The 13,347-nt window shown below is 42.7% G+C and overlaps 1 protein-coding gene across 1 annotated transcript in view; it reads left to right on the forward strand.

Annotated features, from left to right (window-relative positions):
* Nucleotides 1-13,347, forward strand: part of ABCA12 (ATP binding cassette subfamily A member 12) — an 89,507-nt gene that overhangs the window by 41,326 nt on the left and 34,834 nt on the right. The window contains exons 24-30 of the mRNA XM_077919314.1: nt 842-1,028; nt 2,354-2,572; nt 3,397-3,593; nt 4,464-4,624; nt 6,257-6,493; nt 7,375-7,507; nt 12,079-12,331. Of these exons, the coding sequence (XP_077775440.1) occupies nt 842-1,028; nt 2,354-2,572; nt 3,397-3,593; nt 4,464-4,624; nt 6,257-6,493; nt 7,375-7,507; nt 12,079-12,331 (1,387 nt within the window). The remainder of the gene's footprint in view (nt 1-841; nt 1,029-2,353; nt 2,573-3,396; nt 3,594-4,463; nt 4,625-6,256; nt 6,494-7,374; nt 7,508-12,078; nt 12,332-13,347) is intronic.

Genomic DNA, 13,347 nt, shown 5'->3' on the forward strand with positions numbered 1-13,347 from the left:
TCTCCCTATCTTCTACAGTCAGCTCTGTGCCCTGAATCTGGCTACGCTGCCCCACAACCTCCGACTCCCTCTCCAGAGCACCACTAGAGTCAAGGGTCATGACAAAAGGCAACACAATTTAGATTCCTCACCTGACCCTGACTGTATTTGGAAATATGTATGCTGTCATGTTTTGCAAACTTAAATATGGATAGGTTATTTGGATACTCTGCATTGTGAAATCCCAAAGCAAAAATGACCCCCTCAGGCTGATTGTGCAGGGCTTGTGTGTGATGACTGACAGGTAGGTGAACCAGGGATTGTTTGTCATTAGATATATACCCACAGTATAATTTCCATATTAATCTTCCACCTATTTAAAGACTACCCATCTTGAACCATATATTTCTTTGGTGGGGGAAGACAACCACAACTCACTGCTCTTAAATTTGCTGCTAAATCTGCTGTTTCTTTAAAACCCACGTTGATGCATTATAGTTTGTTACAAAATGTTGTGGCTGTACGGCCATGTACATCTAATTTTCATAGAAAGAAGTCTTGGTATCCACCCAAACAGCTGTGTTTTCCATTTCTCCTTTTGACATGCCAAACCTGGGCAGTAGCAGATATCCACAACATACGCCCTTTTCCTCTCCCTAAAAACGAAACACAATTTTGAACTCCCAGCTCCAGAGGCCATCCCACCAGCATACCTGCCTGTGTTGCTACATTTTCATGCCACTTAGCACACTTACCATTTTTTGTGTTTTCTTTTACTGATAGCTGTCCATATATTCCATATGCAAATTCCCACCATCTGAAGCACAGAGTAAAAGGTTTCTCCGTTCTTGTTGTTTTATAGTTGTTCAAGGTGCTCTGCCTTCTAACCTTGAACCTGAGCCGACCGACCTAAAAGTGGGAGTTTCTCTGTATGGAATAACAAAGGTCTATGGATCCAAAGCGGCTGTCCAGAATCTCAACCTGAACTTTTATGAAGGAAACATAACTTCTTTGCTGGGACACAATGGAGCTGGAAAAACTACCACAATGTAGGTTCTCTTTGAAGAGGAATTGCTTCGAACTGCAAGAAATACCACTTTGTAGCTAGTGAAGATAAATGTCAGAATCAGTAACATCTTTTTATGTTTCAAGACCAGATCAGTTGTTGTCTTTGAGATCTGCTTTTTTGAAGTTTATGCCATATACTTTCAATGTTCTTTATTTATCTCAGCAGGTTTCTGTCTCCCCTTCCTTCACAAATGAAAGCATATTTCTTATTTTTACTGATTTATCTGCTGGCTTTTCTGCTCCTAGGCCAACAGAAGTATCAGCAGTAACACTTGTGGATGCTAAAGGTTCCCATTTTGTTGAATTATTGTAGAACTGTGTGCTGCAGCAGCTGGGCTTGGTGTTTCTTTTTATGCTCATAGCGGGAGAATGACATGCAGCAACAGCTTGTACTAGTCATCCTCCACACTAACTCAGTGGCTGTCATTTCCCATCAAACTAAGACCGTCTGAATTTGCAGGGTGCAAAAGTCCTTTGGGGTAAATCCAGCAGCTTTTCAGCTTTGCTAGTCTCTAGGGACACCCTGTTCTGTGCATGATATCTCAGTGCGGAGCTCCAGTTTTGCATAAGCATATCTCTGATCAAACAACTTAAATATATTTCAGGATCTGAACTATAGGTTACAGATCAGTCTATTGCGATTGCCTTCTGTCAGCAAAATGGAGCCTTATGACAGAGAGCTGAAATGAAATTTTCTCACAATAGCTTTCCATATCGACAATTTTGAAATATTTAAATTCTGATTTTTTAAAATAATCAATTTGAGAGGGATGCAGACTGCAAAATGTTTTAGTTATCAAAGGAAAACCAAAGTCAATGAAAAACTATGGATCTTGGTTTGGACAATCAATAATAGCTTGCATTGTGCTGACCAAAGGGAGACCGGCATCCATCCTCCTGACTCACAGTGTACATGTAAACTGGTCTTAAAAGGATCGTGGCAGAGTGAGGATGTGACTTCCTTTGCAGTGACATTTCATCATCTAGCAGTGTTTGCAAACATAGTTCTGCTTTAGCGTGTATGCCTTACATACATTGTTTTGTTGAAATCCTTATAACAATCCCGTAAGACATGTTATTATTAGCTCCATATTACAGATGCAGGGCTGAAACTGAAAGAGGCAGGTTTTCCTAAGGTTACCTAGGGAGTTCATGGCAGAGGGAAGATTTAAAGGGGTTTCCTCATTCATAGCTCAGCCTCATGGCCACCCCAGAGTGTCGTGACTACACTATACTAGCTCTTATAACTTGTGGGATGAAACGCTGGATATTTGTCTCAACTGTTCCTTATCTCCCCTATTTCTAGATCTATTCTGACCGGCTTGTTCCCTGCTTCATCTGGCACTATATTTGTTTATGGTAAAGATATCAGAACAGACCAGGATACAATCAGGAAAAACATGGGAATCTGCATGCAACACAATGTATTATTTAGTTACCTAACCACAAAGGAACACCTGCTTTTATATGGCTACATCAAGGTGCCCCACTGGAGTAAGGAGGAGTTACGCGAGGAAGTAGAAAGGTACATCAAAGTAGTTATATGGAGAACAAGTGTGAATTTGGTGGGTTCACATTAAAATGAGATCCAAATAAAATTTCTCCCCCACATTCCTAGCTGCAGACAACCAAATCCAAATCCAATCATGTTCTTTCTTGGTTTTGCTGCTTTGTTATCACAACATTTATCTCCACACCGATTTTCTGTCTCAAGACTTAGCTGACTTCTGTATCCAAAGTGGCATAAAAAGACTGCATGGAGGAAATGATGTTTCCTAAATTACTAGGAGGTTTTCTGAGCAGGGTATACTTTGGATAAAAAATGTGCTTATTTCCTTTGGCTGAGTCAGAATAATACTGAAATATTGGTGGTGAAATCAGGGTTTCATGACATTAATCCAAGACAAGCTAATCCCTGTTGCCAAGAACAGCAGCTTTTGCAGAGTAGCTTTTCCTCATTATTATTGTCCTTTTTGTTTGCTTTTACCGACCAGTTTTTCTAAGGCTATTTCATGCCACTTTAGAGATATTAATCAACCTTTGCCATCCAATCAAAATGAGTTTGTAGTTTCTTTGCGTCACTGGGGGGCTTGGAAGCGGGCCAGAATACATTGTGATTCAGCTCTGAGCCCTTAACCTTGGCTAGAAATTCTGAAACATCTTAAAAAGAACGATAAATGAAATCAAGTCCAAGGAGCATGTTAAATGACAGTTTTGGATTATGCCAATTCTAAGACAGCAGTTTTTCATTTGTATTGTTGGCGCTTTGATATATATAGGTTCCTTTGTTTTAGTTACACACAACGAAACATATTTTATTCTTACCTTTTCCTGGGCACTATTTTGAAGGACTTTGAAGGAAACTGGATTATACAACCATCGTCACAAGCTGACCGGCTCTTTATCAGGAGGAATGAAAAGAAAGCTATCAATATCCATTGCTCTCCTTGGGGGGTCGAAAGTGGTGATTTTGGATGAGCCAACTACTGGGGTTGATCCATGTTCAAGGAGAGGCATTTGGGAGATTATTTCAAAAAACAGAAAAGGTAATGTGGGCAGAAAAGTTGACAACCTGGCTGTTTAAAGCAAAAGTAGAAGTTAATACTGTCATACACACAATAAAAAATTGGGGGGGGGGATCAGGGTGAGCTTGCATCATTGTTGAAACTCATGTCTGGGTAGGTGTTAGGTAATCTTATGAAAAAAGTATTCTTTTTAAAAATATGTATTTTATTGGTTTTCAGCAGTAACATTATAAACATTACAGAAAAACAAAAACACAGAGAGTGAATATTATTGGATTGTTAGCTACAAAAAATAACAGTAAGGTACATACATAATATCTGATTAATTAGTCCTATGCACAGAGATACATGTGTTATAAGGGGGTTTGCAATACCTGCTGACTTACCGATGTGATCAATCAACAAAGAACACGTGCCTAAAAATTTGTCTTTCTTTGCCTGATCATTATTAACTCTGCTGTGTTGGGTCAAGCATTCAGAAAGTGCTGTTTGCCCATACACCTGCATGCCAGGATTTTTTCCTGTTTTCCACCTGACAGCTCTCTCCATCCAGGCAGCAACTAAGAGGAGAGAGACAAGAGTCTGAGATGGAACCTCAGAGTTAGAGTTACTCTCAAGTGACAAAAGCGCTAATTCAGGATTCATAATCAGTGACTTGCAGGCCAAAATGGATTGCCCAGAGGATGCCATTTACAATCGTCTGAGCCCCACACAGCCCTATAGAGCCTCAGGCGAGGGCCTGCTTTTCAGTCTGAGCAATTCATCTCCTAGAGAGCAGACACTATCACACGAGTCCCTGTTTCCCATTTCCCTGTCACATTTCCTGCTGTCTGCAACACCTCTGCAACATATTGATTGATATATGCTGCCTTTTCTGTGTGCTTTTTTCAGGCAGAACAATCATTCTGTCCACCCATCACTTGGATGAGGCAGAGGTATTGAGTGACAGGATTGCATTCTTGGAACACGGTGGGCTCAAGTGCTGTGGGTCCCCATTCTACCTGAAGGAAACTTTTGGCAGCGGATACCACCTGACCCTGACTAAAAGAAAGGTTTGGAATTGTTATGCAAAACACTTGAATGTTGTTATGGGGTGTGAAAATATCTAATGCTTTTCAAACCTGAAATTGCCCTGTGTTAAGGAGGAAAGTGAAGAAATGGCATCTAATGGAAACAGCTTCTCCCCATGGTGTCTTTATGTTTTGATTAGCTATTTGTATAGAAATGGCCAAGTGCTGGTCCAGTTACACTCTCTTTGAAAATTTAGCTTTTATAGTTTCATTTGGCTGTTTAGAATAATAAAATGTCTCTTCTTGAGTTGCTGGAGAAAGTGCATTTTCATGCATGTTTTGAGTGGGCCAGGAAATATAGTGTCAAACCACCCCATTCCCCTTCGGCCAGTATCTGATGGTTGATTTAAACTCAAAATCAGGGATGCTTGAGGAATTGCATTTTTTGCAAGTCCTGATATGAACTTGCCTGATCCATAATTCTATCCACCAGATTTTGCACTCCTCCAAATGTTGCAGCACAGTTCACAGAAATTTAGGGTTACCAAGTGGTGCATTTAAATATGTTTTAAGAGAAATAATTGATTTTAAAATATGTATTTAAATATTCATTTTGTAATGGTTTCTGATTTGGAAGGAGAACAAAACTGAGTAAAAATCTGCAAAAGTGGCATCACCTGGAAATAGGCAGATTTGACCATGGCTACAGTTGGATGGGGTTTTGTGCATCTTTCCTACATTGCTTTTTAAAAAAAGAAAGTTGAACTGGAGGAAGTGCAAGTGGATAGAAATCCATGTCAGAATCACCATTCCTGAGTTGCTTTTTCACAGTGTATCCTCTCTCTCTCTCTCTCTCTCTCTCTCTCTCTCTCTCTCTCTCTCTCTCTCTCTCTCCCACACACACACACACACACAGAGAGAGAGCGCACTTGTGGAGGGAAATTTTGAGCTTAAAAAGATGGAACTGAAAGCATTAAGTAACCTTTACCCTGGGCTACCCTGGATTTTAAACATGTGGAGTAAATAATTTTAAAACATTGCCTAACCTGTAATTTCATTCTGAGATTGATCCAGGGAGTGAGGTGGGAGGTAGTGGAGCAATTCTATTTTAACATATTTGCAGAGTTCTTATAGTTAGGGATGTGCTGGAATGGAAAAGAAATAAAGTAGGTATGTGCTACTGTGTCACATTTTGACTGGCCAAAACAAAACTTTTGTTTATAAAGAAAACCTCCAAGCAACTGCTAGATTAGGCCAAAGAGGCCTTGTCACCCAGCACCCTGTACTTAGGAGGAGCCTGGAAGCAGGACTTGCACCCAGCAGCACTCCCCCTCCGTGGGATCCCCATTAACTGGTATGCAGAGCCATTCTGCCTCCATTGTGAGTAGGAGCCATTACTAGCCTTCTCCTCCATTTCTCTGGCTAATCCCCACTTAAAGCCATCCAAGGTGGTGGCTGACACTATATCTTATTATGGGAATGAATTCTATAACAGTCTACTGTGTCAAGAAGAACTTTCTTTTGTCTGCCTGGCCGGAATGTGCCAGCTTTCAGCTCCACTAAATGCCCCTGGGTTGTAGTATCTTTGGTATTAATAAAGAAATATGTTTGGAGAACCAAATCCTCACATGCAATAGCTTTAGTGCGCTGTGTTCTCCTCCCTTCTTCCCCTAGAGTCCAACTCTAAACTTCACAGAAGAATGTGATACCTCTGCAGTCACAGCCATGATCCAGTCTCATCTTCCAGAAGCCTATCTCAAGGAAGACATTGGGGGCGAGCTTGTATATGCACTCCCCCCATTTAACAGTAAAGTTTCCTCATCCTACCAGTCTCTCCTGAGAGGTCTGGACAGTGGCTTGAGTGACCTCCATATTGGCTGCTTTGGAATTTCAGACAGCACCGTGGAAGAAGTGAGCATCTAAACACTTTTAAACATCTGATAAGTTTTAAGTATCTGGTTGTTTTATTGCTATTTTATGCTGATGTTTTATTGATTGTTGTTTTGTTTCAATTTTGTTGGGCGGGGGCAGTTAAAATCTTGTGAACCACCTGATAATAATTTTACCAAAAGGTTGGATACACATTTATTAAAGAAATAAATCTACTGGGAGCTACAAAGGCGAAGCCAAGGTACTGAACATTTTGCCCTGATTTCCCCTTAAATATATGAACATGCATTCAATTTATTTATTAATGCATACATCAATCTACATAAAGGGAGAATTACAATCAGGTGCATAGGACTATTTATAGCCATCTCCAAGCTCTACTTTCCAGAGATGGAGCAAAAGATGGTGCAAATTGACTCAATGACTGGCCAGCGGCAAAGATGCCAGCATGTACAAGCAGCACCTCCATTGGTCAGCAGGGTTTTCTGACCCCTGGCAATGGGTTATTTACTTACATCCAAGGCTCTTTACTCTAGGGAGGAATATAAGAAGATGTGGATGATGAGGAAGATGCCAACTCAAGTCTTCCTGTTTCCCCATCTGTTTAGTTTCAGTGGTGATTTAGTGCTAGAAGTTTGTTTAAAGATATGTACATATTGAATTCACAGAAATATTTTTGAATTCACAGAATTATCAGTTGTCGGAAGACTCTGAACGGGCACTGTTCTCTTTTAACAGAGTGTACACCAAACCCTTTGTCCAAAAAACGTCTGTGTGCTCCTTCCCCCCACCTCAACCTGCTTGTAATATTTTGCCTGGGCTGTGTCTTCTTCCCCCTTCTACATCTGTAAGAGGGCTTCACGGAACAGAAATAAAAGTATTTTTGTTTTGCCGTTATGCAGGTATTTCTGAATTTGACCAAAGACCTGGCAGAAGATGAACAAGCTGATGTGGAGCTGTCCCAAGAGGCGGCCAGTTGCAATCTGGAGACAGACGATCTCTCCATGAACGCCGATAACTTCACTGAGAGAGATGGTATTTATCCATGATTAGGTCCCTGGCAGCTAAATAGTTGTCTACATTGTCAACTTGCATTGGCTAAGGAAGGACTCCTGTTTCCTAGGGCAGGCCCCTCTGGGGGTGGTGAGTGTGTGCTAAAAATTTGAGGATTCTCAGGAATACACCTTAGAACACTTGCTCCCCCTGCCAACCAAGAATAGTGGATGCAGTTGTCAAATCATTTATCTCATTTCCCCACTTTTCCAGGCTAAGGCTCTATCTCAGCAGCCAAGCACCTGCTTTGCATGTGGACGCTTCCAGGTTCAAAGCCCAGCATCTGCAGTAAGGACTTGGAAAGCCCTGTCTGCAACCCTGGGCGGCCACTGGCAGTCAATGTAGACAGTGCTGAGATACATGGTTCAATGCTCTGGCATAGTATAAGGCAGCTTCCTATGCTGTTATGAAAAACTTTCAATGAGGAGAGGCTAAAAAAAGACTATGAAATCTTACCCCAGTGTACAGTTTCGCCCAAAAAAGTTTCAGGCTTCTAGCATGCAAGAAAGAGCAGTTGCACTAACTACGATGTAATGCAGGCCTGCAAAATTCAGGAACCACCTCCCACAAATTAATGCAGCTCATCAGCCTCCTAGATCCTTGACTCTATTTAGACAAGCCGGAAGTTTATCAAGCTGACTGGGTGGGTCATAGATCTGCCATAGTAAAGGAACTTTACAGCTCAATTGTAACCACATTTATTGAGGACTCAATCTCATTTATTTTGGTGGGGTTTTCCAAGTAAATAAACTTTATATGGATTCAGTCTTAAAGGACACAACAGGCACTTTCACAGTCAACCATTTGGGGAAGGGGTGAGAGTTAAAGTGTCACTTTTGCTTCATTTGTAAACCTAGCAATTCAAGTCCCAACTGGCAACCAGCGTTGCCAGGACCAGAGAGCATCATCCAAAGAAAATCAGAGCTCTGAAGCTGCAAGTTGCTTAAAGAATCTTTTGCTTGTCTGAAAAAGCAGCTTGAATTATAGGCCTAGTTCCAACTGAGGAGGTAAACCCCTGCCTGGAGTGTACTACTTCAATGTAGGTGGATGCTCACATGACTGAAGGTTCCGCCATAAAAACGTTAGATTTCAGAGAGAAGGTCCCTAGCCTACAAATAAAAATGGGCAAATCATGTGAGCCCCCACGTTCGGACAATTACCTCCATAAATACCTTAGGCGGCTGAGTATCATAATTGACTAGGTAAACCCTATTTTCTGTTGGTACCCTAAAGTTTCTCAAGAGTTTCAAGCAAATAATACAAATACAGCTGTGAGGAGAAAGTAACTTGTGACTCATCATGGCCACACTGATAACTGACGCTGCTTTCCAGTGGTTAATCTTGTTGCATTAAAAATGGGTAAATATGTCAGGTAAAAGAAAATAAGGCTCAATTTATTCACATGAATTACTGCTATCCACATGGTTGTGCCAGATCAGACATCACTTTTTTCACCCAATTGTATCTATGGAGGAGCTCCATGTTCTGAACTGGCCCTATGACTACATGCAAAGGAGCATTTTAAGGTAGGAAAATCATGATTCAGTGACATATATGCAGCTTCATGGCTGTTTATCAATCAGGCTGGTTGAGAGCTGAACTGCACTTTCTATGTGTCAATGTAGATACAGTAATCTAATGTGGATAGCAGCATATCACCTCAATTAAGATTTGAGAATTTGATTTGACTGTTTTAATTTCTATTCCGCTTAATAGATTTCAAATGTCCCTAAGTGGTGTACCAAAAACTGAAGCAACAACAGGCAACTGAAAGAAAATATTTCAAAAATACACAGTTACATACAAAATGTTGCATTAATAAAAACATTACAATATATATTCATTTTCCTTCTGACACACCCTTTCTACTATGGCAAATTTTATATCTTTACATACTAAGAGACAATGTTCTAATGTTCTTGTCTTTTTTTGGAGTCCCATGTATTATCTTGTAGTTGCGGCTTGCTTTGTACAAATTTAAAGTATGGCTTATTGCCGATGGATGTAGTTCATAAAGGCTGAACATTTTACCTAGAAAAAGTAAAAATGCCTGCCGTTGTAAAGTCTCTATGTAGACTGAAATCTGAAACTTTGCTTCTGTGTTTTCATAATCCTTCAGCCGTTACTTTGCAATGACCCCAACCCCCTTCTCATTGCATTTGGGAATATTAGTGGGTCCAATGAGTGCTACAGTTGCACAATACAGACTGTAATATGTATTTGGGTTGCAACCCCCAGTATCGTCTTTTGAACAGCTACAGGATGATTTGGGGGGGAGCGCAGAGCTTTTGGCTTGAGGCTCTTCCTCAGGCCAAGGAAAACGAATTAAGCAGCACTGACCTTTGCTTCTCCTTTCTGGAGTTAGGCGTTGAGCCAAACTCCAGGTGAATCTTCCTTGCCTGAGCTGTTTCTAGCCTTTAAATTTTACCTCCCAGCTAATGCCCTCTTCGTGCTTCCTTCCCATATAACTTTGTGACGGCCATATCTCATGAGTTTAGAGACCATAGATCAGTGGCAGAGCACCTCCCTCCCTGGCACCTCCAGTTAAAAAGGCAAAATCTCTAGTAGCAAATGATGTTTATACCAGAGATCCTGAAGATCCGGTCTGTCAGAGTAGGCAATATTGAACTAAATGAAAAAACAGCACTAACATGTCTCTATTGCCTCTCATGTCATTCTTGGGAATGGCCGGGTTGCACCTCTTTTGTGATACTGATGGGTCAGTTGACACGCACTGCAGCACCTTTCCGCAATTTGTAGGTTTCCTCCAGTCTTGGCTGTGGGTCTAGGGTGAGCGCACCAACTCCTAGGGGCTGAGCCAGTTTTGGCCCCTCCTTCCCAAGTATTTTTTGAAGGGGCTGAGCCCCCTCAATATTCAGGGGGCATTTGGCTCTGCCCCCTAGCTTCAGATGTGCGATGTCGTGACGTTGCCCCCTCGATCCCTTCAAGAAGATGGCGCCCCTGTTCTAGGGCCAACTTCCCACATGCGGAGGAGGTTGAGCAGAGGGTTTGTACAGTTTGGAGCACTGGAGCAGCAGTGTTAGTAAGCCACTTTTTGTTTAATTTTTTTACTTTGTTTAAATGGTAATTTTTTTGGTACTATTCCATTCCTCCTGCTTTAACCACAGCTGGAGGACATCAAGCATAGAGACCTATGGATCTTAGACCTTTTTTTAAAGACGACTCTTTATCCATGGAATGAGGATAGTGTATATGCTCCCCTTCTTTAACCTTGACAGCAACAGTGTGAAGTCGATTAGGCTGAGAAAGAGTGATGTGCCCAAGGCAGTACAGTAAGCTTTATGGTAGAACAGGAATTTGAACACATGTACCCATCCACCCCTGGGACGCGGGTGGTGCTGTGGGTAAAAGCCTCACGCCTAGGGCTTGCCGATCGAAAGGTCGGTGGTTCGAATCCCCGTGGTAGGGTGCGCTCCCGTTGCTCGGTCCCAGCGCCTGCCAACCTAGCAGTTCGAAAGCACCCCTGGGTGCAAGTAGATAAATAGGGACCGCTTACCAGCGGGAATGTAAACGGTGTTCCGTGTGCGGCTCTGGCTCGCCAGAGCAGCGATGTCACGCTGGCCACGTGACCCGGAAGTGTCTTCGGACAGCGCTGGCCCCCGGCCTCTTGAGTGAGATGGGTGCACAACCCTAGAGTCTGTCAAGACTGGCCCGTATGGGCAGGGGTACCTTTACCTTTACCTTTTAACCATCCACCCCAGCCTGTCTCCAAAACTCTAGCTACCACAACACCTTACTACTTGGAGCTCAGAAGTTTGTAAAAACTTAATGTTCAGGCTAGCTAATTAATGAACAGCAGGAATTAACACAAAGCTGCATTGTCTGATTTGGTGCTATCTGCACTGGACATTTCAGACCCTCTGGTGTGGTGCTTTAGTACAAAACTACTAGTATGGTAAGCAGCACTTAGAAAAAGTTCATGTGAGGCTTCTACATGCCAGCAGAACTCTTTGTCCCGTGTTGAGTGCACCATCCATGTGCAGCACATAATTCCATACATCTGCCATGAGGTGGCAATTTGTGCCGCAGGTGTCAGAGTGCCAAGTGAGTGCATTTGAGGCACTTTAAAAAAAAAACCTTTAGAGCAGAGCTTTCCAAACTTTTCATGTTGGTGACACACTTTTTAGACATGCATCATTTTGCAACACAGTAATTCAGTTTTACTAGCAAGCAGGAGGTTAAGCTAACCCCTTTCCAGCCTCAGGAGGAGAGCCAGGAGCATTCACGCCTACACACTGCAACCGACACACTTTGTCACAAAAGTGCGAAAAAAACTCTGCTTTAGACAATGAGCTGGCCATCTTGGCTGGCCATCAAGCTTGTGGCTCCAGCACAGATTTCTCCTAGGAAAGCAGCACTGGTGCAGAAGCTACCCCAAATCAAGGATTTTTGATGTCAATTAGTAAAAGAAAAGTAGCATCATTTTAAACCAACCCACGTGTTTTGGTCAGGTAAACTGGGTGAATGCAAGTGTGAGGAGGGAGCAACGCTCAGTACTTATATATCTCGCTCATCCCTTTTTTGCTCAATAGACCAAGCGCTGGTTAAGCCGATGAAGTCAAACAGCTTTCCTCTCTTGCTAAGGAAGGCCACAGCTTTGCTGATTAAGAGGTTCCATCACACACGCCGCAATGTGAAAGGCTTTATTGCCCAGGTCATCCTTCCTGTGCTCTTTGTGACTGCTGCCATGGGCCTCGGCACCTTGAGAAGTAAGGTGGCGGAATATCCAGCGCTCCACCTCTCCCCATCCTTGTATGGTTCCTCCAAGCAGGCGGACTTCTTTGGGTGAATATCCCTTTTTATGTTATTAAAGCTAGCATTATGGACCAGGTATAATGGCCAAGGTCTGCCATATGGTTAAGTGACTTAGTCTGGGGGCAAAAAACAGTATCATAATGAGGTATACTAGGAATATGGTTGGTGTTGTCTTGTTGCTGAGCAACAACGTGCAGAGCTCAGTGGAAGGGGAGCCCAGCCAACCAGAAGTCTCTTAGTCAAGTCCAATCCTAGGGTCGGGCGAACAGCAATCCACGTGTTCAGATGGTCCAAGGGAATATGTTGATCTTGGGGGTCAAAGGTCAAGGTGAGAAGGCAGCAGCATGGTGGGGCCACAAACTAAAAGCGTTGTTACCAGCACCTGACTGCTGCTGGAAGCTCTGCTTAAGAAGGCCGAAGCCAGCTGGTTTTCACCAGCGCCTTCTCCTCTGTGTCCTTGAAGGCTGATCAGCTGCTGATGGAGTCATTCTACCTTCTGCCCCTTCAGGCAAAACTGACTCCTGGCTCATGACAGTTGTAAGAGGGGCTCGACAAAAGGAAGAAATTTTATTAAATTCTGTAATCCAGTGTTTTCTAGAGTTGGGAAAGCCTCTGGGATCTTCTTGTGGGACAAATCCTCAGCTTACCAAGTGATGGCCTAAGAGGCTGGGTCAGCAAAGTGCATGAGCACAGCTGTTGGCTGGTCGGTAGGGTTTTGTGTGTGTATCAGGGCCCTTCAACAACACAACAGAACTCTGCAGACCCAGTAGTCCCACTTCCTCTCACACCTGTTGGTCAGGAACATGAGCTCCCTTTGGTTTCCACAGCCAGGTGTTGCCTTTCAGCTCATGAGTTGTCAGAGGCAGCTTTAAAGGCAAAAGAGGCTCTAGGCTGCCAGTCTGACAACCTGCGTGTGTGCACATGTATACACACACACACACTCACTCTAACTTCAACAATATGATTAGGTCTACTAAGAAATTACGTCTGAATTTTTTTACCTATCAAAGAGATTACCCAGAAATCTCTTGACTGACAAATTCCAC

The sequence above is a fragment of the Podarcis muralis genome, chromosome 1 (genome assembly GCF_964188315.1).
Source record: "Podarcis muralis chromosome 1, rPodMur119.hap1.1, whole genome shotgun sequence".
NCBI classification, from domain to species: domain Eukaryota; kingdom Metazoa; phylum Chordata; class Lepidosauria; order Squamata; family Lacertidae; genus Podarcis; species Podarcis muralis.